The following is a 26,426-nucleotide window of genomic DNA, read 5'->3' on the forward strand; positions in this document are numbered from 1 at the left end:
AATTATCATTTCTAAAGCGATGAAAATTGGCATTTTCTGTTGCTTCCTATGCATCTGAAAGTTGGACAATGAGTAAAGATGACAGAAGAAGAATTGCTGTTTTTGAATTGCAGTGTTGGAGAAGAGTGCAGAATATACTCAGGACTGCCAAAAGAACAAACAAGTCTGTCTTGGAGAAGTGCCGCACAGTGCCCAATAGAGGCAAGTGCAGTAAAACTTAGACGGCAAGGCTTCCGCTTCTATTTCGGAGTGTCCTGTCTGGAGAGGCCAGTCCTTGGAAAAAGACGTCATGCTGGAAGAAGTGAAGAGTCACTGAGTCAGTGACTGTAACAACGGGCTCAAGTATATCAGAGTTGGTGAGCAGGGGCAGCATAGGGCAAGGCTCAAATGTGTTGTTTATAGGAGTCACTACAAATCACAGTCAATTAGATGGCACCAAACAACAAGAATTCAATGAAATGTCAACTAACGGCAACAGTCAGTGTCAGGTGGCAGTGACAGCTTTCTGAGCTTGAGAAGAAGAAAGAGGAAGGGAAATAGGGAAGAGGTGGGGATTGGAAGGAGATGCCGGGGCAAAGAGGAGAAAGGCAGGAGAAAGAAGACAAAACCCATTTCTTTTTGGCATAGCTAAGTTAAGTCCTTGATTACCACGGAATCAGCCCCCACTTTGCACAAAATACAAAACAAAATGCTGCACTATCCCATTGACTGGAGCAAGAACAGGCCGTTGAGAATGCACTGACTTCTTTCTGGAAGTGGATTCCCAGGTCTGTCTTCCCAGTCTGCCAGTCCGGTAGCTCTGCTGAAAGTTGGTCAGCATCGCTGTTGTTGCTATTAGGAGGAATGGGGGCTTTTTAACCTCCTGAAGTGCTTGGCCTACTCACTCTTACCTAGGATAACTGTCTCCATAAAAAGGCAATCTGAAATAACACTAAAATTACTTGTCAAAATTCTGTAAGGATGCCAAAGAAAGTCTTTAGAAACACCATTTGTTTGAGTATAGATATCAATATATTAGGAAATTAGTTTTTTTTCCCTATAATTAATTCTATTTTTACAATACGACCAGAAGAAAATTCCTTGACTGAAAATGCAGTTCTGTTATTTTTGGTTTGTTTGTGTTTTTTTTTTTTCAGGTCTGTTATTTGAAGTGGCTGTCCAGAAGATTTTTTCAAAAATGATTGTGGTCAGCTTTTCTACCACCTAAACTCCAGCAAGGTTGTTCTCAATTTTTTCCTAGAAAAGAACAAGTACACTTTTCCCAAGTATACACTCAAGACCAAAGGCTCCTTTGAGTTCTTACTTGTTACAGCCATCTGGTCGGCTGTCAGAAGGACCCACCACAGTGTCCATGAAGGTCGCAACGTTGGAAAATCCTGCTGGCAATTCATCCCATTCATCAAATTTTATGCCACTTCCCAAGGAGTAGGTGCCTTCACCACATTTACTGCATACCTGGTTCTTCATTTCTAAATACTCCCCAGAAGCACAGGAGAAAGCTGAAAGGCAGAAGAATGAACAACCTATGAGTCACCGGAACCCTGGAAATATCCTCCCCTCTCACACACTCATCAGAATTTTTTTTCACCCTTATCCCTTTGATAGTATCACCTCCATCAATTTTATCAGCTCTGCCTGTTCCACCCCTTTCAATTCTAACAAAACTCATATCATTCTTCAAATATTTTAATCCTCTTCCAGGTACTGTGTCCTTCTTCCCCTAAAGATCTTGAACAAACCACCTTCTCTCCCTGGAAATCTAAATCCCTTTCCTAACCCTTCTTGACAGACAACACCCTGACCCTACCAGGCAGGCAGCTGGGCTTTGCTCAAGGTTGCTATCATCTTTCCTTATATATCTCTGCTAGAGCACATAAGAAATATAGGTCCTTTACAAGTTGATGTGAGATTTTGTGCCCCTAGAAAACAAGACTTTTGGCTTCCTAATTCTATCAGCACAAACTAAGTCCTGATAAGATGTTTATTGATCCAGTGTATGAAAAATAAAAGGCTAATTCAAATTCATGTGTCAAATTCAACAGTTTTATAAGCACCTTCACTCTGAAACCATGGACTCACTTTTTCATTATTCATAATTCCAACCTGGTTATTTCCACAACCTACATGTTATTATGAATTTAAAGTTCCCTGTTAATTTTGAGAACTATACCCAAAGCAGCAGGTGTGGGCAATGCTAAGAACAGTTGACATAAAAATCATGGCAACTCGACTCGATTATTATTCATTCAACTGCTGCAAATCAATGTCCCCCAGGTATGCGGCTCTGTGCTCAGGGTGGTATTAGTGACTCAAACCTAGCAAAGGGTTTTCTAGTCCTTTAATCAGGATATTAAGGAAACAAGAACAAATAAAACATTCAAATTATCCAATGAAGAAAACAATTTTCCCAGCTGAGAATGAAACAACAAAGCCTTGCAGCTCACTATAATTCCCTTTTAGAGCACATGTGGAGATGCAGCTAGAAATTTTTTAAAAGGCTATTTTGAAAAACTAATTAAGGACTTAGAACTAAAATTCACATCGATCTTTTTGCTTATCCACTTAATAAATGTAATGCTTTTCTTCAGGAAGCCTTAAGATATTGTACAATGAACTTCTATCTTCAATCAGTATCCCATAACTGTTGTTGTTAGGTATCACTGAGTCAGAACTGGCTCATAGGTGACTCTCCAGTGGGTTCTCAGAGGCTGTAAATCAAATGGGAGGAGACAGCCCACCTTTCTTCCTCAGAGAAGAAGAAAGTTAGTGCATTTGATTTGTCTTAATTGGGGTTGGCAGAGCAATTCCTTAGCACTAAGCCACAAGACTTCTTTGTCCTAAACTAGAAAGATATGAAATAAAAGTTTAAAAAATGCAAGGACCTCATGCTTGGAAGAGTGAAGGGTCAGTGATAGAAAGGAAGCCCCTCAACAAGACGGTCTGACACAGCAGCTGGAGTAAAGGGCTTGGCCACATCAGGAATAGTGAGGATGGTGCAGGACAGAGCACCATCTTCACAGGACGACTGAGAATCATGGTTGACTAAACAGCACCCAACAACAACAACAACAAACCGTCAGTGAGTTAATCCCAAATCATCATGACCTTGTAGAGTGGAACTGCCTCACAGAGTTTCCAAAAGGCTGAAATCTTTACAGAAACAGATGGTCGCGTCTTTCTCCAACAAAGCAAGTGATGAATTCGAACCACCAACATTTCCAGGCAACATACCAGGCAAATGCTCATAATGTATGTAAGCTATAATGTCAAAATTATACCAGAACCAGGTTGTGTCACCTCCTAATTCTGTGACTTTAAGTTAGTTACTTCACTTTCTAACCCTTGTATTCTACTTGGAAAAATAATAACTTCTATAATCAGAGTCATAACCTACCTTATAAGGTTATATTAAAAACTGCAACATGGTATAGAGCGGAAAACATTCTGTCTGACATTTAACAAATGCTCACTACATGGAATTCTTATTACTACCATTACTAACACAGAAACACAGTAGGTGAAGAATACTGACTTCCTATAAGCGAGATTTTTTTTATTTTGTTGTTAACAATATACATAGAAAAACTCTCCAATCAATGATTTCAACATTTCCACTACACTAATTCTTCAAGTTGTACATTCATTCTCATTCTCTATTTCTGATTTATTCTCCCATATAAGTAAAATTCACTTCCTTCCAAGCTTAATATCTAATATTTTGAGTTACCAGTTTCAATTTATGACCTGGATAGCATTGATGGCTAAGTGCTTGACTATAATTCATAAGGCTCGTAGTTCTGCTCCATCCTGGGGTACCGCAGAAGACAGGTCTATTTCTGAAAGATTATAGCTTTGAAAACCCTGTTGAACAATTCTCTTAACACACAGGGTCACCTGAGTTGGAATCTAATTGGCAGAAAATGCATCCACAATTAATGCTTTTGGAACCACCAGCCAAGAAATCAAAATTAATTGAATTAGAAAAGTCCTAGCCTCCAAGGAGATACTTGGTTTCACCCTCTGCACAGCAGACCTATTTGTTTTCTTGGAAGTCCATGATATGTTCAAGATTCTACTCCAGCACCACAATTCACAAAGATCAGGGCCTGGGTTAGGTGCACCTTGGTCTCTAAACTGACATCGTTGCTTTTTAGTACTCTGGAGAGGTCTCTGACTACAGATTTTCCCAATGCAATTGCCTTTTGATTTTCTGACGGGACCGTCCTTGGAGAGGGACATCATGCTTAGTAGGGTGGAGGGACAGCGCAGGAGAAGGCCCTCTATGAGGTGGATAGATTGAATAACTAGGGTAATTAGGATGGGTGTATCAGAGACAGTGTGATTGGCACAGGACAGAGCAGAGTTTAGGGCTGTTGTACATAGGGTTGCTATGAGTCTCAAGGGACTTGACAGCACATAACAACAACAAGAACAACAGTGCCAAGAGTGTTAATTGTGGAGCTGAGCAAGCTGTAATTGTTAACAACCTCAATCTCTTTTCCATCTATCACAGTTCTGCCAATTGGCCCCGTGGTGAGAATCTTTGTCTTCCTAATGTTGAGCTTCAACCCATACTGACGACTCGAGTTCTTGACCTTCTGCAGCAAGTGCTTCAGGTCCTCCTCTTCAGTTTCAGCAAGCAAGGTTGTGTCATCTACATAACATAGGCTGTTGATGAGTCTTCCTCCAATCCTGATGCCACATTCCTCCTCATAAAGCCCTGGGGCTTTATGACCGGAGGGTCAGCTTTGTTGTTTTTTTTTTCTATAATTATATTTTATTAATTTTCATAAACATTTACAGAGGTTTTGGGTTTCCATTCATTCATTGTTGCACTATTCTCTCTACCCTCCTCCCAGTTTGTTCTTGTCCAAATGCCACAGTGCTTGTCAAAGCCAGTTCTGATTAATCTTCTTTGTCAGTGTGTCCTTTGCCATTCCCTATCACTGTTCCCTGAGAGAGACTTCACCCTGAGTCATAAGGAAAAGGGGATGGCGTATTCTCTTAGCTACTTCCTGCTGAAAAGGGACGCTGTGGGTTTCAGGGTGAAGATCTTCTCTCACTACTCTAAAGGGCCCCTCTGGCAGTAGGAAACACATAGACTATTATGGAGATTGATTTTGGAATTTAGATGTACTCTTATTGATTGTGCTTGGCCGTACATGTTCATATCCTTGAAGATGTATCATGGGGGTGTTGCAACCTAGAAGACACAAATTTGACTACCAAGTTATAAGTACATGAGTCCAAAAATTATGGAAAAGTAAAAGAAAAGATTCTTTCATTGTTTTACAAACCCTCCCCCAGGTCCCCTCCACCATGTAGCCCTCGCTCTAGTCTCCTGTGATGACAGAAATGCTTTGGATCAGTTCTGACTTGATGGTACTTAACACAATCATTGCTAATGTAAATAAAGAATTATAGACATACACTTCAATAAAAGCATCTGCCACTTATTGATGTTTTCATATCTCTTAGTTGATCAAATAATTAATGAAATACTTACTATATTAGTCAAAGCTAGTTAAATGGGTGTTCCTGTTGCTAGGTGTCATCCAGATGGTTATAACTCACAGCAATCCTACCTACAACAGGTCAAAACACTAGCTGGTCCTACACCATCCTCACAATTATTGCCATGTTTGAGCTCCACATTTCTTAGCCAACAAAAGTGCTTTTAGCATTGTATCTATTTGATGAAACATCTCAACTGGTAGTCTTTCAGCTCCAGGAGTTTTATTTTGCCAATAACTTTAGAGTAATTTAGACTTTTTCCTTTAAGACCCTTGGTTCTTGATCATATACTACCTCTTGAAACAGACAACACTGACCATTATTTTTGGTTACAGTGACTCTGTTCATTCCTTTCATCTTTTTTTATGCTTCCTGCATTATTCAACATTTTGCCCCTTGGTAACAGCAGCCAAGAAATCAGGAGACAAATTGCATTGGGAAAGTCAGCCATGAGGGATCTCTCAAGAGTAATGAAGTGCAACGAAGTCAGGCTGGAGACTAATGTGCTCCTGATCCACGCTATGGTCTTTGGCCCCATTACATGCTATTCATCAGAGAGTTGGACAGTGAATAGGGATGATAGAAAGAGAATTGATGCCTTTGAGTTGTGGTGCTGGAGAAGAGTGTTGACTAACAGGTTTGTCCTGGCAAGGGTGAAGCCAGAATGTTCCCTGGAGTCAAGGATTCTGAAGCTTCATCTGACATTCTTTGGGCATGTTGCAAGGAGGGACTGGTCCTTGAAGAGGGACATCATGTTTGGGAGAGTGGTGGGACGGCGCAGAAGAGGAAGACCCTCAATGAGATAGATCGATTCTGTGAGTGGAGTGCTGGGAATGAATGTGTTTGAGACAGCGAGGTTGGCACAGGATAGAATGGCGTGTAGGGCTCTTGTACATAGGGTTGTTATGAGTCGCAAATGACTCGATGGCACATAACAACAACAACAACAACAACAAGGCTTGAATGTTTTTCCTTAGTTTTATCTGCTTGAGAAATGTTGAGCATGTTCTTCTCTTTAAGTTTTCCAATTACTAGTCTTTGTACATTTCCGTATAATACTTTTCTTTGTCTTCTCAAGCTTCCCTTTGAAATATTCTGTTTATATTTTTTATGTGGTCATTTTTTCCATTTTTTTAACAAGTCTATGTTCAAGACCAAGTGTGCAATTATCATCTGATATAATTTTAGTCTTCTCTGTATTTACCATCTTTTTATTGATCATTTGCTTTCATCATGTATATCACTGATCATCTACAACTCATCTAACTTCCAACCAATTGTTCAATACATCAAATCTATTCAGATCCATATTTATTCCCATTCCAAAAATAGGTGACCACACAGAGTATGGAAATTATTGAACAAAATTACACACTAGCAAAATCCTGCTGAAGATTATCTAGAAATGACTGGAACAGTACATTGACCAAGAACTACCAGAAACACAAGCTGGGTTTAAAAAAGACTGTGGCACTAGAGACATTATTGTCAACGTAAAATGTATCTTGGCAGAAAGCAAGAGTACCAACAACAAATTTGGATAACAACGAATTGTGGCTAACCTTGAGGAAAATGGGAATCCCAGAATACTCAACTGTGTTTATGCAAAACCTATATTTGGACCAGGAAGCAGTCCTCATAAGAGAGCAGGGAAACACAACATGGTTCAAAAATCAGGAAAGGAGTACATCAGGGATGCATCCTTTCTCCTTATCTTTTCAATCTGTATGCAGAACAGATCATTCAGGAAGCAAGGCTTTATGAGGAGGAGTGTGGCATCAAGATGGGAGGAAAACTCATCAACAACCTACAATATGCAGATGATACAACCTTGCTTGCTGAAACTGAAAAAGACCTGAAACGCTTCCTGCACAAGGTCAAGGACTATAGTCTTCAATATTTATTGAAGTTCAACATCAAGAAGACAAGGATTCTCACTACTAGGCCAATTGGCAGCACCATGATAGATAGAGATTAAGGTTGTTAACAATTGCAGCTTGCAAGGCTCCACAATCAACACTGTTGACATCAGCAGTCAGGAAATCAAAATACAAATTGCATTGGGAAAATCTGTTGTCAGGGACCTCTCCAGAGTGCTGAAAAGCAATGTTGTCAGTCTAGAGACTAAGGGGCGCCTAAATACAGGCCATGGTTTTTGCAATTACTTGTTATGTTTCAGAGAGATAGACAATGATTAAAGATGACAGGGAAGAACTGATGCCTTTGAATTTTGGTGCTGGAGAAGAGTCTTAAACATATTATGACTGCCAAGAAAACAAATAGGTCTGTCTTAGAGAGGGTGAAACCAAGTTTCTCCTTGGAGGCTAGGATTTTGACGCTCCATCCCACATACTTTGGGCACATGGCCAGGAGAGAACAGTCCTTGGAGGAGGACATCATGCTTGGAAGGGTGGAGGGACAGTGCAGGAGAGGAAGATCCTTGATGAGACGGATAGATACAATAATTGGAGCAATGTGGGTTGGTGTGTCAGATTTAGTGAGACTGACTTGGGATAGGGAAGGGTTCAAAGTGGCTGTATATAGGGTTGCTATGGGTCACAGGCAGCTCAATGGTGTCTAACAACAACATTCTTTAGATCAGATAAACCAGACCATCTCATTAGAGAGCATCTCTAAATTCAGGTAAAATATTCTAAAGGTCATGAAATGGGATAGATATTTAAACCACCTCCCATTTGTCACTTTGTCACACTATGGTGGCCTGAATGTTGCTGTGATTGTGGAAGTTATGCCATCAATATTTCAAATATCAACTGAGTCATCCACAACGCCATGTTGTAACAGAGATTCTAGAATAAAAGAGGTTAGAAAGACCTGTCAGTTGGCTTCCAAAATTGGCCAATGAAAAGCCTAATGATCACAAATGAATGTTGTTCAATAAAGTTCTAAAAGATGGTCTTCAATACATAGGAAGGTGATCAAAACAGAGAGGACTGCATCAATGGATTTGGCATGCAGCTCTCATGAGCATGGAACAGGATGGGGCGATATTTCACAGTTAAGCCACAGCAACATCAACAATGGGGCCGAATGACACAACCTTGCTTGATAAAAGCTAAGAAGACTTGAAGCCCCTACTCTCGAACATCAGAGACTTTGGTACAGTGCAACATAAAAAAAAATCCTTACAATTGGATCAGTAAACAACATTATGATAAATGAGAGGAAAAGAAATTGTCAAGGATTTCATTTTCACTCAGATTCATAATCAACACTGAAGAAAGTCCATAGAAAAAATCAAAGAAAAGAAAATAATGTGGCAGAGGACATCTTTAAAGTGCTGAAGAGCGAAATGTCACTTTGAGGACTATAGTGTACCTGGCACAAGCCACAGTATTTTCCATTGTTTCATATTAAAGTAAAAGCTGGACAACAAATTCTTAAGACTAGAGAAAAGTTGATGCCTTTGAATTATAAAGTTGGCAAAGACTATTGAATACAACATGGAATTTCAAAATAACAAATAAATCTGTCTACACGTACAGCCAAAATGCTCTTTAAAAGCAAGCTTAGTGAGATTTTATCTTTGGGCATACTTTGGAATATACGTAGGGCATATTAGAAATTATTAGACCTGGAGAAGTACATGAGACTTAAAAAAAAAGTATAAAGTCAATAAAAAAGAAGACTCTCAATGAGACAGGTTTCACAGTGGCTCCAACAGTGAGCTCAAGACATAGTAGTGATTATCATGGGGACCCAACACCTAGGAGTGTTTCATTCTACTATGTCTGATAGCGTAGCCTGTGTGGACTTGTGCTGAAAACCCAAAGACCACACCTGTCTCTGGAAGCTGGAATCTACCAGCTCCACAGGAGAAAGAAAGGCAATCTCCTTCTCTCTGATTTAAAGCCACGGAAATTCAATGGTGGGTCATCTTTGAGTCAGTGCCCCTCAACAGTAATATGGAAACACCGAGACAGATCCTACAGGATCTGAAATATTATTTCTCCCTTGGTGTAGAAAGAAAGAGTGTTTCATTCTATTGTGCCTGATAGCACAATCTGTGTGGACGTGTGCTGAAAACCCACAGAATAAGCATTCCGAATTTGGGCTTGTCGCCTTAGAAACTTGAGAAAATAAATTTCTATACATTAAAGCCACTCACTATAAAAGTATTTATTTGTTATAAATATAAAACCTCTTCATTATCAAGTTGATTTCTGAGTCATAAGGTTGTTGAGGCTGGAACTTCTCAAAGAGAATGTCAGTCTTTCTATCAGGTAAGAATTGGTGGATTTGAACCACTCACCTTTTGGTTAGCAATCTAACATGGAATGCACTAAACTACCAAGTTAAGACATCCTTCCACGCCTCCACTGACATCTCAATAAGAACATGGTCTTCTCTTCCCTTGAAGGACTCCTCATGCTGATTAGAGATCAAAACTACACTGAAGCTAAAAAGCTGTATGAAAATTCAAGTTGTTATTATTATGATGATACCAGCATAAAAAAAATAAATGTACACTGGATTTAGTTATTTATGTTAATTATCATCTCTGAATTATGTCTAACAATAAAACAATCTCTTTTTCTTTTTTAACCACAAGAGATCCTTGAGTTTTACTTTTTCTTCTGCCAGAAACCTTACACTTTGAAAAGACTATAGTGATCAATTATATTTATTCATAATTCACATTTTTCTATTTTTTTATTCAGCTACTTATTATTAAAACTTCTTTTCTGAATAGTAAGCAGCAATAAATAGTAATAAAAATATCTTAATTTTACTTCCTTAATAAAATGCTATAGTAAACCTGAAAAAATCTTATCACAGTTAAATATTTGAAAACCACATATAGGAAAATATTATATTAATCCATTCATATTTCTTCAGCACTTAACTACATAGCAGGAAAACAGCAGATATTAACTGTATTTTTGAGAATAAGAATAAAAACATTCTCTACTCTCATGGAGCCTCAAGTCTAGTGATACTTTTCAAGTTTGATCAAAATCATACATCACACTCAGGGTGAAGTCTCTCTCAGGGAGGAGTGATAGGGAATGGCAAAGGACACACTGACAAAGAAGATTAATCAGAACTGGCTTTGACAAGCACTGTGGCATTTGGACAAGAACAAACTGGGAGGAGGGTAGAGAGAATAGTGCAACAATGAATGAATGGAAACCCAAAATCTCTGTAAATGTTTATGAAAATTAATAAAATATAATTATAGAAAAAAATCATACATCATACATCACTTAAATTATGCTGAGCAAATCATTCAAGAAGCTGAATTATATTAAGACTAACAGGGCATCAGGATGGCGCAAGACTCATCAAAACCTGCATCATGCAGTGGCATCACTTTGCTTGCTGAAAATGAAGAGGACTTGAAATATTTGCTGCAGAAGAGCAAAGACTAAAGCTTCAGTCCTAAGGAAACAAAAATCCTCAACCCTGGACCAACAGGCAACACTGTGATAGAAAAAAGGCAGATACATTTCAGTTTCTGGTACTAGAGAGGCACACTGAATACAAGCAAATTTGTCTTGGAGGAAGTGTCACTAGAGTGCTCCCTCAACGGATGGGGAAACCTCATCTCACATACTTTGGGAATGCTGTGAGGAGGGGCCAGTCCTTGGAAAATACAACATTCTGGAAAAGATGGAGAAGCAAAAGGAGAGAGAGAGACCCCACACAAGGTGGACTGACACAGAGCCTGTAACAATGTGCAGAGATTGTGAGAACGGCACAGGACAAGGCAAGGTTCAGAACCATTGTTCCTGGGGTGGCTATGAGTCATGCGTGACTTGGTGGTACCTAACCACAACAGCAATAACAAAGTTAAAGATAAATGTAAGAAGCTTTTGGTAACATGGTACATTACATGTTTCACTGTTAACCTACAGGTCAGCAGTCAAAATCCACCAGCTGCTCTAAGGAAGAAAGATAAACAGTCTCCTCCTGTGAAGATTTCTAGCCTCAGACACCTGATGGAGAGGGGAGAGAAATCAGAACCAACTCAAGAGCAGTCCTGGGAAATTTAAAGTGCATTATACAGTCTATCTCATCTGTTATCATAATTTAATAACTAAATGAAAAATAATTATATACATTAAGATGAAAGCCATTCATTTGTTGAATCAATTTCAGAATAAAAAAGTGCCAATGTCTTTTTTTTTAAAAAAATTGGGAAGCTTCATTTCAAGAAGATAAATAAGATTAAAGCCATAGGTACTACATTACTGACCTACAAGAAAGATATTCTTGCAATTCTTGGTATCATTTACTGCCATAATAGGCAGTACAAAACTGTGAAAGCAGCATATAGGCCTCAAAAATACAGATTTTACGCTTTCTATCATTTAGATGATTAATCATAAGATAATTAAGACTTTAAAAAGCAATCATGTTTCATAAAATGAAAAGGAGGAAATGGCATGTGAGAGAATCTTCACAACACACTGAACCCAGAAAATCTCAGATGATCTTCCTCCCCCAGAGCCAGGGATGAAGAGAACACTTGACAACTACCTTTGTAATTTCTAACTTACAAAATTCCTAGACAGAGAAAAAATAAAAAACACATTTCTCTCTTTCATTTGATGAAAATGAGAGCTAGGGGGACCAAAAATCCTACATTAAAACAGGCCATTTCCTGCTGGTGGTCTGATTCACATTAAGCCAGTTCTACGTCCTGCCTGTTATCTCCCCCGGGCCAGGGGCTAAAAGGAAATTTTTGTTCCCTCTCACTGGGAAGATTTTCTTATTTAACATAAAGGTTATTTTCTTTACCAAATTTAGAAAAAAGCAAAGGCTGTGAAAATACCAACAGCCTGCTGTTTTATATTAAAGTGAGAAGAAGATATTGAAAAGCAAAGCCTGTTCTCATGTTAACTGTGGCAGACACTGCAAAGTTTCTATCAGAAGTAAGTATATTCCTGAGCAGTTAGGAGGACTACTGGGACTCTACGATAGCTTGCTTAGAGGGCTTGAAGGGTCTATGCTGAGGCATATTTGATTGCAGAATGAATACATTTGTGATATGTAATCAGACTGCAAGGGGTTTTCGAGGGGGTTTGGCCCTCAGGCATCTAGTCAGGTTCCGTATGTCTTCATCTGCATGTCCTAGGGTAAGTGAGCTTAGCTTTCCCACAGGCCCTCCTGGCAGAACTAGGTCCAGAACTCTTTATCTAACGAGTCCTCTGCAGTTCCATGGCCCAGAAAATTTTACTACTATTAACATGAGAAAACCTCACTGTCTTTCTTTTAAATAAAAAAGAATAGCTTCTAAAAGGAACTATGAACTACAAGTCATACAGTATGTGTTCTAATCCTAACAGCCCTCCCTAGCTATGGGATAACATTATCTTGACTTCCTTTTTTTTAAAAAAGTTATTCAGGTATTTTTTTAAATTAATTTCAATGAAGCTCACAGAGACCTAGGGCTCCAGTCATTCACTGCTGCACCTCCCCTCCCCAGTCACCCCCTCCCCCCAACCCACTCCTCCCCTTGAAAACAAGGAAAAACTTTTTCATTGTTATGCAATCCCTCCCCCTCAAGTCCACTCCACCATGCAGCCCTCACTCTGGACTCCTGTACTGACAAGAATACCCATTCATATGTCCCTTTTAAACAGTACTCTCTCTCATCTGTTTCAATACAAAATACGTCATTCCTTCCCTACTCTTCTGTCTTCCCTCAAACCTGGTGTCAACCGTATGCAATATTTGTCCTTTTGTGGCTGAGATATTTCACTCAGAATAAAGTCCTCAAGGGTTATCCATTTTGCATACTATTTCATGAGTTCCTTTTTTTCATTTTTTATGAATAATTTCAATGAAAATTTACAGACTTTGGATTTCCATTCATTCATTGTTGCACTTTTCTCCCTGCCCACCCTTCCCCCCCCCCAGTACACTCTTCTCTTTGAAAAGTAAAAGAAAAATTCTTTCATTGTTTTACAATCCCTCACCCCAGGTCCACTCCACTATGCAGCCTTCATTCTAGACTCCTATCATAACAATAATACCTAATCACATATCCCTTTTAAACCGTTTTCTCCCTCATCTGTTTCAATGCAATATACATTATCTACCTCATCTTTAGCAGTCTACCCCCAACCCGAGATCAGTCCTATTTTACAACAGTGGCACTGTACAGTATTTGTCCTTTTGTGACTGAGATACTTCACTTAGCATAATGTCCTCCAGGGTCACCCATTTTGTATAATAATTCATGAGTTCCTTGTTTTTCAATGCAGCGTAGTATTCCATTGTGTGAATATACCACAGCTTCTCTATTCATTCATTTGTTGATGGGCACTTGGGTTGTTTCTAACTCCTTGCTATTGTGAACAAAGCACAAAGCACGATAAACATGGGTGTGCATATATCTGTCTGGGTGTCAATTATGTTCTCTTTGGAGTATATTCCCAGTAGTGGAATTGCTGGGTCAAATGGTATCTCTATTTGCAACTTTCTGAGAAAGCGCCACACCACCTTCCACATGGTTGCACCATTTTACACTCCCACTAACAGTGAATAAGGGTTCCAGTTTCTCCACAACCTCACCAGCATTTACTGCCTGCTGTTCTGTTAAATTTTGCTGTCCTTACTGGGGTGGGAGGATATCTCATAGTTGTTTTGATTTGCATCTCTCTTAGAGGTAAGGATTTTGAACATTTCTTCATGTGCTTGCTGGCCATCTGAATGTCTTCTTTGGTGAAGTGTGTTCATACCCTGTGCTCATTTTTCAACTGTATTGTTCACCTTCATTTGTTGTGGTGCTCAAGTATTTTATAAATTCTGGATATAAGTCCCTTATCTGACATGACATTACCAAATACATTTTCCCACTCTGTGGCTTCCCTTTTTACCCTGTTGGAGAAGTTTTTGGATGTGCATAGGGATCTGATTCTTGGAAGGTCCCATTCATCTATTTTATCCTCTCTTGGTTATAGATTATCGTTACTTCCTTAATAGCATTAAAAACAATCATAAAGAGGCCTGGGAGCACACCGGTTTCATGGTTGTGTGTTCAGCTCCTTGCTGAGAAGTCAGGGATGAAATGCAGCCTTGCTCCACAGGTGAAAGATGTGGCAGTCTGTGTCAAAAAAGATTACAGCCTTGCAAACCTCAGAGAGGGGTTCTCCTATGTCCTCAAGGGTTGCTAAGAATCAGAACAGACTCAACACCAAAGGACTGGTATGGGTTTAGTTATAGGACGCCTCCTAAATGCTGAATAAATAAAATTTTGATGGCAAAATAGAATTGTAAAGGAGGAAACGGTAGGTCACAAAAAAAAATGTAATTTTCAAGTTCCTATTTGTGAAATTTATACTGAGAAGAAATTAAAAATGCTTTTCTGCTTTTTCACAAGTAAGCGAGACAGGAACAAACCCTAAAAGGTACATTAAAACAAACCATTTCCTGCTAATGTTCTCTAGTTCACTGTTTACTGAAAGCACTGCCTGTCCATCTCTGAAAACATATTCTTAAACCTAACATCCTTCCCAATGGGACCTCACACGACCCTCTCAGGTAAAGCTGGTAATCATCATGGTCCTTCTTAGAGAAGCCTGATCAGTCAAAAATTCTCAATAAATACAAAATGTGCCCCCTCCCTGTCAGAAAATTGATCCTATGAATGGAAAGAATTTAGATAAACAATTTATACCTCTTAATACAGGCAACTCAACGGCACATAACAACCACCACATTCTCTTAATAAATACATGCTAACTATGGATGTTTTCCTGATATATATGGATGTAAATGTGCTTTATTGGATATTCTTGATTTCAGTGTTTGCTGCAAGATTGGATGAATCCAACTAGATCTGGTTTGATGGCACAAGGTCCCAGAAAAAAACATAACACAATCAAGAGAAGGGAAAAGCTGCAGAATAGCTGATTATGCCAACAAAGCCAGCAAAACAATCTATCTTTGAAATCAGTTTTCTCCAACCTGCAGTTATGCCCTAACGCTTTGATTCTTCTCATCCTGACATTCCTTTTCCTTAGTCTCCCTCTACTTCCTGATGAACTCTCAAGATATGGGCTCTGTAGTCAGGAGGACTGAGTTATAAAACACTTTCACACCCCCGCCCCAGAGCAGCTCGATCAACCATGTTGTTGTTACATGCCGTTGTGCCAAGTTCCTGTGACTCATAGGGACCCTACAAATAACAGCTCTGTACTCTGCTCTGTCCTGAGCCAGTCTCACTGACCCTGACACACCTACCGCCATTGCTCCAATTACTGTGTCAATCCATCTCACCCAGGGTCTTCCTCTCCTGTGCTGTCCCTCGACCTTCCCCAGCATGATGTCCTTCTCCAAGGATTGGTCCCTCGTGGCCACGTGCCCAAAGTATATGAGACAGAGCTCCAAAATCCTAGCCTCCAAGAAGAAACTTGGCAGACCTGTTTGTTTTCTTGGTGGTCCGTGGTATGTACAATACTCTTCTGCAGCACAACCCTCTGCAATTACTTGCAATGAACAAACGACTAAGGATGATAAAAGAATACTTGATGCCTTCAACCACAGCTCCCATCAAACACGAAAACTGATCTAAAGCCTGATTTTGAACTGTTTTCAGCAATTTTGCCTCAACTCCTTTTCCGATTCATTCCTGGCTTTCAACTATCTCCTGTGCATTGCCTAATAGATTGCACTTTCACATTCTGCCCATCTGTAACCTGATGTATAAACATTCTAAACTAAGCCTAATGAGGATAAAATGCCTATGTCCTTCTATATATAGAAGAATGTTTACAAATGTGATTAGATCTCAGTTTCACTCATAAAAACGAATCACTGAAGTCAGTCACCAAATATAGCCAATCAAATATTCCAGTGACGGAGAGCTCTCCTCTCTGAGGAGATAATGAGTTCTAGTCACTAAGACACATATTTTGCTCCTATGAAGAAAAAAACTATGAATGCAAAATTTGTATAGTTGAAGAAAAGCATCCATCTTGTCTAACATCTGCTATATAATGAAAGCATAGAATATCTATTATTGTTTTTATTGTTGTGCACCATAGAGTCAGAACTGATCCATAGTTGACCCTTTGGTGGATTTTCAGAGGCAATTTTTTGCACGAAAGGAGATTGCCCATCATTCTCCTACAAGTGTATCTATTAAGCATCCACAATATTTTATGCAGAGGAAAAACAACAACTAAGCAACTTGTCATGTTGTTGTTGTTATTGTTATGTGCCATCCAGTCGCTTGCGACTCATAGCGACCCTATGTACAACAGCCCTAAACTCTGCTCTGTCCTGTGCCAATCGCACTGTCTCTGACACTCCCATCCCAATTACCCCAGTCACAGAATCAATCCACCTCATAGAGGGCCTTCCTCTCCTGCGCCGTCCCTCCACCCTCCCAAGCATGATGTCCTTCTCCAAGGACCTGTCTCTCCTCACAACATGTCCAAAGTATGTTAGATGGAGCCTCAGAATCCTTGCCTCCAAGGAGCCACCCGGTTTAACCCTTTCCAGGACAAACTGTTTGTTTTCCTAGCAGTCCATGGTAGTCTCAATACTCTTCTCCAGCACCACAGCTCAAAGGCATCAATTCTCCTTCTATCCTCCTTGGTCATTGTCCAACTCTCTGATGCATAACAAGTGATTGCAAAGACCATGACCTGTATCAGATGCACCTTAGTCTCCAGAGAGACACCATTGCTCTTCAGTACTTTGGAGAGGTCCCTAACAGCAGACTTTCCCATGGCAATGCGCCTTTTCATTTCCTGGCTGCTGGTGCCAAGACTGTTGATTGTGGGGCCAAGCAAACTAAAGCTGTGTACAATCTCAATCTCTTCACCATCCATCCTGAGGCTGCCAATTGGTCTAGTGGTGAGAACTTCTCATAGTATATGAAAATATAACTACAAATATCCTCTACATTTTAAGAGTTACTCATCTTTCAGAAAGAAAGGATACAAATAAAACCTATAAATTACTAACAAATTACTATGTCACAGAATGCAATATAGCTAAGCTTTTAAAATGCCATCTTCCTGCAATCCTAAAGGCACATGATTCAAACCCACCAGCTGCTCTGCTGGAGAAGGAGGGACAATCTCCTCCTGTGCCAATCAGATCTGATTCGACAGCACACAACAACAACAAGAAACCCCAACAAACAAACAAAAATGCCATCTTCAAAAATTTCATTTACCTATCTAGGATATCCTGTAAGATTTCAATCAACTATTAGGTAAGTGTTAGGGGAACAGACTTGTCTGAAGAAGTAGTTGCTGATAATAGAATGTGTGACAATAATCCAGAGATTAAAACTATGTAATAGGAAAGGTCTGGTTCTCTACTTATGAAAAATTAGCCATTAAAAAAACCTATAAAGTACAAAATTCTGCTCTGTCATTCAAGGAGTTATCATACTCTGAATCAACTTCACTGTAACTGGAATGGTTTTATTTTATCTTGTTTGGTTTTTGTTGTTTTGTTTTTAAGAACATAGATGCAGGAGCTAGAATGATTGGTTACACTCTGCCTTTGATCTCTCTATATGACTTGTGACAATAACTGTTTAGTTTCTTCATCCATAAAATTGAAGAGGGGATGATAAGAATATTTCACAGGGAGTTGGATGACTAAATGAATTTGAATTAATACATGTAAAATACTTACAACTATGCCTGGTATATAATAAGTAAAGATTGAATCTCTTCACTACCATCAAGATAATTAATACTGTAATTTTTTAAGCTCTGTCTCACATACTTTGGGCATGTGGTCAGGAGAAACTGGCCCTTGGAGAAGGACATCATGTTCAGAATAACAGAGGGACAATGCAGGAGAGATGGATTGGTACAGTAACTGGGGAAATGAGGGGTGGTGTGCCAGTATTACTGAGACTGGCTCAGGACAGGGCAGGGTTTAGAGCTTCTGTACATAGGGTTACTATGGGTTGCAGGTGACTCAATGGCACATAACAACAATTTTAATACTATAATGATCAATTACTATTCTAAGAGCACAGTATCCAGCCAATGGCCATTAAGTTGACTGATTCATGGAAATTCCCCATTAAGTTTCTCTGGCTGTAAATCTTAACAGGAGCAAATTGTCTCATCTTTCTTCTGCAAAAAAGCTGGTGGATCCAAACACCAAACTCTCTTTAGGAAGCAGCCCAACAGGTAACCAACTATGCCCCAAGGGCTCCTTATGGTGCTGCTGTTGTAAGGTAATGTCAGCTTTGAGTCAGTTCTAACTCAATGGCACACAGCAACAACAGCAGACAGTGCTCTTTACCAATATCACAATTCAAAGGCATTGACTGACTCCTCTTCTTGAGTCTTCCTGATTCACTGTCCAACTTCCAGAGGCATATGAAACAATTAAAAATATCATGGCTTACATCAGGCATTTTAGAGAGTTTCTTGACAGTAGATATTCCCAGTGCAACATCTTAGTTCAACCTTTATGTTGGCTAAGTATTGAATACACTATGGACTGTCAAAAGAACAAACAAGTCTGTATTGGAGAAAGTGCAACAAAGGTGCTTCTTAGAGACAAGGAAGGTGAATCTCACCTATTTTGGACATGTTGTTAGAAAGAGCAAGTCCTTGGGAAAAGATGCTGGAAAGGTAGAGGGTCGAGTGAAAAAAAGAGAACCCTCTACAGCAGGTACTGCCTCCATGAGTATAGCAATGCACTGAAGTATGGTGGGAAGTAAAAGTTTTGATCTGTTCACAGGGTTGTGATGAGTCTTCGTTGCCTCACAGCTGACCCACAACAGCATGTACAACAGAACAAAACTCTACCTGATTTTAGTTCTCTCCAGGTCAAAGTCAAGAGTTCTGGGCATGGTACAAAAGAATTCATGACATTTGCCAGAATCAGACTTCTGCGAATCAGATATTCACATTTAGAGAACACTCGGGTCCCTCGATACTGCTTCCTCTCTACAACTTCTCCCGTGTTTGTTAAGCCTGGAATGACACTTTAGCATCGCTGAATTTAAAACTTCCTTCCTTCTAGATTTATCTCAGAGATCCTCAGAGAATTAATATGTATGGCACATAAAATAGGTCACTTAATCTCAGCCTCAACCCTAAATCATGACACAGTTTTGCACATGAATCTGCCAGGGCTCAGATAACTTCCCAAGGTTATTCACTTGGTAACTGATGAGTCTGAAATTTAAACTTGCATCTGCTTCTCTGTGAGGCATTCTTGGCTCCCTCTGAGTCCTGTGCTCCTTGATGAGATCACTCTAGGTTCGTACATTTATCAAGAGCTTCACTCTCTATCCTATCATTCATTTGTTTACCAATCTTCTCCATTAGAAGAAAAAGTCCTGGAACACAGGGATCTTTTTAAATTTCTTTTCAGATACCTATTGGCAAGCATATAGAAAATAATAAATGCTTGTTCAATGAATGTATTATAGCTCATTAAATGCAGTAGAACAAATATTTTGCCAAGGACATTAAAGTCAGTGGCAGAACTGGAGCTGAATTCCAGATGTGTGCTGCATCTGATGACTAACTGTGAGCTCTTCAAGCGGTGGTCATTGCAGTCATGCTGTCCTTAAACACTGCAAAGCAAAGAAATTCTAAGAAATCAATTAAATCAACATATAATTCGCCCTAAAAAAATTAATTAAGTTAATCAGGCATGCATATATAATAAATGTTTTCCAAAAATAACACACTTCAGAAAATTAACCATGGAATCCTTCTGTACACTGATAAAAAAAAGTCTCATAATCAAATATATTTGGGGAAACTCAAGGTAAAACAAAAAACAACAGAGTACTTAACATGCAGCAAACATTCTATAAACGTGTTCAATTTCTCAGAAGTCTTAATATGAAAATGTGCGCTAAACACGTCCGTGGGGGAGATAGAACTTCAGACATTTTGCAAATTTTCTGGTAGTTGATCACAGAAAATCCTGACTCACCTTTTGTTTACATGAAGCATTTCTGGGGATTAGAATTGCACAGCACAGTCTGCGAGGACAATGAGTAACTGTCATTCCATTCCAACATGTTCAATTTACCTATCTCTGCAGCTGCACTTGCTCTTATAGTGAATATAAGCTTTCATTACAACTTTTAACAGTCTACTTATTGAGCCTTAAGGAAAAGCTTACTTACAAGAGTTATGTATGGTCTGAAGAAAGAGATTTTTAAAATTTCCACTCACAAACTCACATTTTTTTTTCATAAAAGCCTTCCTTATCACACTTCCAAATGGGAATCAAAAGTTATTGAATCTAATTGTCATCACGTTTCTGTTTATACCTTTAAGACCATTAAATGTTGGATATAACAAGATCTGAGAAGAAAAAGAATTTTAAAATTCTGTTTTCATGCTTACGTCTTCCATAATTACTCTGAACAAGGCATTTCTTATCAAAGAAAATAAAACATATTTTTATAGCCAGGCATTTAAAAAGGAAAATGGAAGCATGCAATATGTAAATAGTTTCACTTACTAAGGCCATGTTAATGATTCAATAAAGACTTTATTCTCTGCATTCAGCCAGGATTCATCTGACATCAGCAATGATATCCCTGGTGCCATGACCTCTTCTAAACCCCACCTGAACTTCTGGCAGTTCCCAGTCAATGTACTGTTCTAGTCATTTTTGGATGATCTTCAGCAGTATTTTGCTTACAAGTGATATTAATGATATTGTTCACTAATTTACACACATTATTTTGGATCACTTTTCTTGGGAATGGAAACAGATATGGATTTCTTCCAGTCAGCCAGTCAGGCAGCTGTCCAAATTTCCTGAAATAGCCTTGTGAGTACATCCTGGGTTGCATGTGTTAATTGAAAGGTGTTAACTGGAATACAATCAATTCCTAAATCCTTATTTTTTTTTGGCCATGTCTTCAATACAGTTTGAACTTCCTTTTTCACCATTTGCTCTTGTTCATATATTACTTCCTGAAATTTTTCAGTGTCAGCTTATTCTTTTTGATATAGTTACTCTGTCCATTCCTTCCATCTTCTGTTGATGCTTCCTGGATCATTCATGATTGTGCACATAGCAAATACATGAAAAGACTTCCACAAGGGGAGGAGTGCAGAGGGAGAAAAATGCAACAATGAATTAACAGAAATCCAAAATCTCTGTAATTGTTCATTAAAATTAATAAAATAAATATTTTTTTTTAAAAAAAGTAAAGACTTCCACAAAGGAAGACATTAGGATGGCAAACAGATAAATGAAGAAATGGTCAAAATCACTGGCAATCAGAGACATGAAAATCTAAACAAAAATGACACACAGTCTCATCCCAGTAGCAAAGTTTAACAGGACACAATAAATGTTGGAGAGGATGTGGAGAGATTGGAACTTCAATGCACTGCTGGTGGAATCCGAAGAGTACAACCTCTCTGGAAGGCAGTTAAGGGTTCCTCAAAAAGCTGATCATAGAAATCCCATTTGCGAGGAATAAACTCCAAAGAAAAATAGAACTGAGACATGAACACCTATATTCACAACAGTGTTTATTCACAATAGCAAGAAAATGGAAGCACTCAAAATGCCCATCAATAAATGAATGGATTGAGAAATTGTGGTGCATTCACATGGTGGAATACTATGCATCCAAAGAACAACAATTTTTTTAAAATACTATATAACATGGAAGAGCCCTGAGAGCATTATGCTGAGTTAACTAACTTAGTCTCATAAGGACAAATACTGCATAAGACCATTAGTGTAGAAATAGCAGAATAACTAATAGAATGGGTATAAACGTCCAAAAGGAGAATGGGGGAAATGGGTGGGCAGAGGGGACAGATGAAAATCACTAGGATAGAAGTTTGGTGGGCATATGAGGGGGTTAAGGAATACAAAAGTTTCAATGAAAACTGGAAAAGATGGAGTAATAACATAGATAAAAGATAATTATAAAATACAATGTATATGAATGACTGTATGAACACAATGTAAATGAAAGATTGTATAAACCACAGTGTACATGAATGAAACCCAGTGTATATAAATTATTATATGCAAACCAATAAAAATATGTTGCCCATAGCATCTCCCAATATTCTTACTTGAGGCTTGAATTAATTTGTTTTTCAATTCTTTCAACCTGAGAAGTGCTGGGCAAGTTCTTACCTTTTGTTTCTCGGACTCCAGCTCTTCACACATTTCATTAGAATATTTTGCTTTGTCTTCTGAAGTTATCCTCTCAAATTTTATGCTCAGCTCTTTAATTTCATCTTACTTGTATCAACAAGTAATGTTGCTTCATAGCTAGGAGACATTGCATTGGGCAAATCTGCTGTCTTGCAAGGGTCCTCAAAAAATACTGATGAGCTATGATACCAGTTTGAAGACTAAGGTGTATCTGATTCAGGTCATAGTCTTCTCAATCACTTACTGCATATTTGAGAGCTGGACAATGAATAAGAATGACAGAAAAAGAATTGATACCGTTGAGTTACAGTGCTGGAGAAAAGTCCTTTATTTTCCCTGGACTGCCAAAAGAGTAAATGTTTTGGGAAAAGTACAGCCAGAGAGCTCCTTGGAGGCAAAAATGGCAAAAATTCATCTCTCATACTTTTGTTATGTTGCTAGGACAGCCTATTCCTGGGAAAGGGGCATCATTCTTGAAAAGGTGGAGTATCCATGAAAGAGAAGAAGACCCTCACTAGATGGACTGACACAATGACTGCAGCATTAGGACAGAATTCAAGCCTGTTGTTCATAGGCTCAGTGTGAGTTGTATTTGATTCAGTGGTACCTAACGATAACAAAGTGCGTATGAAAAAATTAAAACATCGTACACACACTTCACTTATACAAGGGCTTCAAAATAGTTCTTAGTTCAGTCATGACCAATAAAGTAAGGCTAGCCCCTTAAGGTTGGGCCAGACTTGGAAAATGTATTTAGAACGATAATATAAATGGCAAAATTATGAGTTAATCTCCTTTTAGAACTTTCGCCTTTCTCTTAATAATAAAACAGTATGCTTTTTGCATAATAGCCAAACTCTAGCCCAGCAGAGTTGGAAGCAACAATGCGTGCCCTTTTCCGACAGCAGTCAGCCGCTGGGAGGATGTTTCACCTTGTCCTGGCATTAATCCAATTACTTTCATCAGCTCTGTGAAAGGCTCACCGCTCCTATCCTGTATCTCCCATCCAAGAGCTAACATCTGTAATCTTTCAAATTTCAATTATTCATCCAGGCATTGCATTCTGAAAATTCCAGTCTGCCCCATTTTCACTTCACTGGATGTAATGGAAAAGTTTTCAGCTGGTTCAAAACGTTGCTGTTGCTAGTAGGTCCTTTCAAGTCAGTTGCTACTTTTTTTTCCTTTTTTCCCCTTTTATATCATTGCTATTAATCTGTGCCTATTATTACTCCTTCCTTTTTTCAATTGGTTTGCTTACAAAGTTTGTATAGATTGTGTTTCACACTATCCTTCATTCACATTGTGTTTCATACAATCATTTTCATGCATTGTTTTATCAAATTAATCCCCATTGGACCTTGCCCATAATTACCCTGTCTTTTAGCCCAGATCATTCCCACTTACTTCCTCCCTTCCCTCCACCCACCTAAATGTGCAGCCCTGTGATTTCACTCCTACCTATTATCATCCCTCCACTCTCCCTAACCCCGCCTTGAGTTCCTATATATGTTTTATTAGTTATCCTTCTATTTTCACAAGTTTGGTCTTATGCAGTATTTGTCCTGATGAGACTTCATTAGATCACTCAGTGTAATGCTCTCCAGCCTCTCCCAAGTGATGTAGTATTTTTTTTTAAATTGTTGCTCCTGAATGCTGCACAATATTCCATTTTGTGAATGTACCACAATTTTTCAATCCATTTGTTTGTGGTTGGACCTTTGGGCTGTTTCCATGTTCTTTCAATGGTGAATAACACTACTATGAACATTGGTACAAATCTTCTTTATGTCTCAGTTCTAATTCCCTTGGAGTATATTCCTAGCAGTGGAATAGCTGGGTCATATGGAGTTTCTATGTTCAACTTTTTAGAAAATGCCAAACTGTTTTCCAGAGTGGTTATACCATTTTACAATCCCACCAAGAGTGTATGAGAGTTGCCATCTCTCCACATTCTCTCCAACATTTATTGCTTGCTTCCCTGCTACTTTTAGTGACACCGTATACAAGAGAAAAGAACACTTTCTGGTCCTGTTCATGAGCCCTGTTGAAGTCTCTGTGTAAATTCATCTTATTGAGGATCTTTTCCTTTTTTCCTAGCTCTCTACTTTACCAAGAATAATATTCTCCTCCAGAAACTGGTCCACCATCATAACATGATCAAAGTACATGAGACAAAGTCTGAGTCCCTGTGCTTCTAAGGCACATACTGGCTGTACTTTGTCCAATAGAGATGTGTCATTATTCCCATAGTCCATGGTATATTTAATGTTTGTTGGCAACACCATAATTCAAATATGTCAGTTCTTCAGTCTTCCCTTTGCACTGTATGGCTCTTAAATCCATACTGAATCAACTGAAAATATAGTTTGACTAAATCACACCTTAGTCTTCAAAAGTGAAATGCCTGCGAATATAAAATCTAAGCCAATGAAAGATTCGACTATTATCACAACTGCCTTTAACCAAATTCTAATTAAAGTGTACTGTGTACCACATTTAATTTTATGAATTAACTACGTTTCTAATTTACTTAGATCTCTTAAGCTATTTATGAGTTGTAAAATAATTTGCATTTCACCACATAAGGAAAAAAGCCACATATTTAACTCTGGACTAACAACTTGAAGAGCACACACAGTATGTTGTTTACTGTTAGGTGTCACTGAGTTGACTCCTAATCACCCTGTAACAGTGGATTCAAGCTTTGCCTGATCCTGCAGCCTCTTCAGAATCTCTGTTGTGCTTAAACCCACAGTCACAGTCACTGTGTCAATTCACTGCTTTTAAGGTCTTCCTCTCCTTTACCAACCTTCTATCTTTCCAAGCAAGACATAATATATTATGTACAAAGGCCTGTAAATTCAGATTTCAGACAAAATGTCAAGACAAAAAACGTCACTGCCGTCCTCCTTCGTGTGGCGCTCGACAGACCATGGTCGATCCTCCCATGAGACAGATCAAGATCAAAACCGGCGTAGTCAGGCGGTCTTTCATTCATAGGGTTGAGTCATCTACAACTTGACGGCACTTAACAACAACAACAACGAGAGAGCTCTGTTGGCCTAGTGGATAGAAAGTTATGCTACCAAACCAAAGATTGAGATCCAAGATGGCGGCAGAAGCAGAGACAGCGTGGTGAGCTGCGGTAGTAGCGAACCACTTAAAGTAGGGCCATTATGGCCTTCCACAGACTCAGGCTTATTGATAATTGAACACTTAAACAGTTGATGACTGGTCCTCAGTGAAGATTGAAGTTCAACAACAGGAATTCAAGGATTCCCAAGGAGAAATGGGCCAAAGAAGATGATTACCTATGCACTGGAAAGGCCAAAGAGGACGATTACCTATGCATTGGAAAGGCCAAAGAGGACAATTACCTATGCATTGAACAGATCAAAGAGGACGATTACCTATGCAATGGATTGCTGAAAGTCACTGTGAGTCTGATGACCTTAACAGTGGCAGCAATGCACAAGAGGACCGACATCCTAAATGCACCACATATTTTGTTCTGTTGAATGCTTCTGCCAAAAGATGGTTAGACCTGGGGGGAATCTGTTCACAATTCTCAGGTTCCCTTTATCATATATAAAGGGGGAGGGCAGTGACACCTACTTCAAAATATAGTATGACCACTTATGGGGGGGAGTGACAGTGCTGGAATTGGAAACACTATCCCTGACCACAGAGTCCTCAGTCAGGCAACAGGACCAGACTGGGGTAGGGGCAATTGGAGGGGGAGTATACCAGCCAGCTCCTGGGGGGTGTTGCCCTGCTCGGGATGGGCTGCCCTC

At 39.1% G+C, this 26,426-nt stretch overlaps 1 protein-coding gene across 2 annotated transcripts in view; it reads right to left on the reverse strand.

Moving 5' to 3' along the window:
- KIAA1324L (KIAA1324-like ortholog) overlaps window positions 1–26,426 on the reverse strand; it is a 206,170-nt gene that overhangs the window by 86,902 nt on the left and 92,842 nt on the right. Inside the window, exon 3 of one of the 2 annotated variants that reach the window (XM_006891439.1) lies at window positions 1,304–1,499. The exons of the other annotated variant lie outside the window; for it this stretch is intronic. Coding sequence (XP_006891501.1) covers window positions 1,304–1,467 — 164 coding nt within the window. The 5' untranslated portion in view covers window positions 1,468–1,499. The remainder of the gene's footprint in view (window positions 1–1,303; window positions 1,500–26,426) is intronic. 2 annotated transcript variants of the gene reach the window in all.

Source organism: Elephantulus edwardii, unplaced genomic scaffold (assembly GCF_000299155.1).
Source record: "Elephantulus edwardii isolate Elephantulus edwardi_28Jun2011 unplaced genomic scaffold, EleEdw1.0 scaffold00098, whole genome shotgun sequence".
Taxonomy (NCBI): domain Eukaryota; kingdom Metazoa; phylum Chordata; class Mammalia; order Macroscelidea; family Macroscelididae; genus Elephantulus; species Elephantulus edwardii.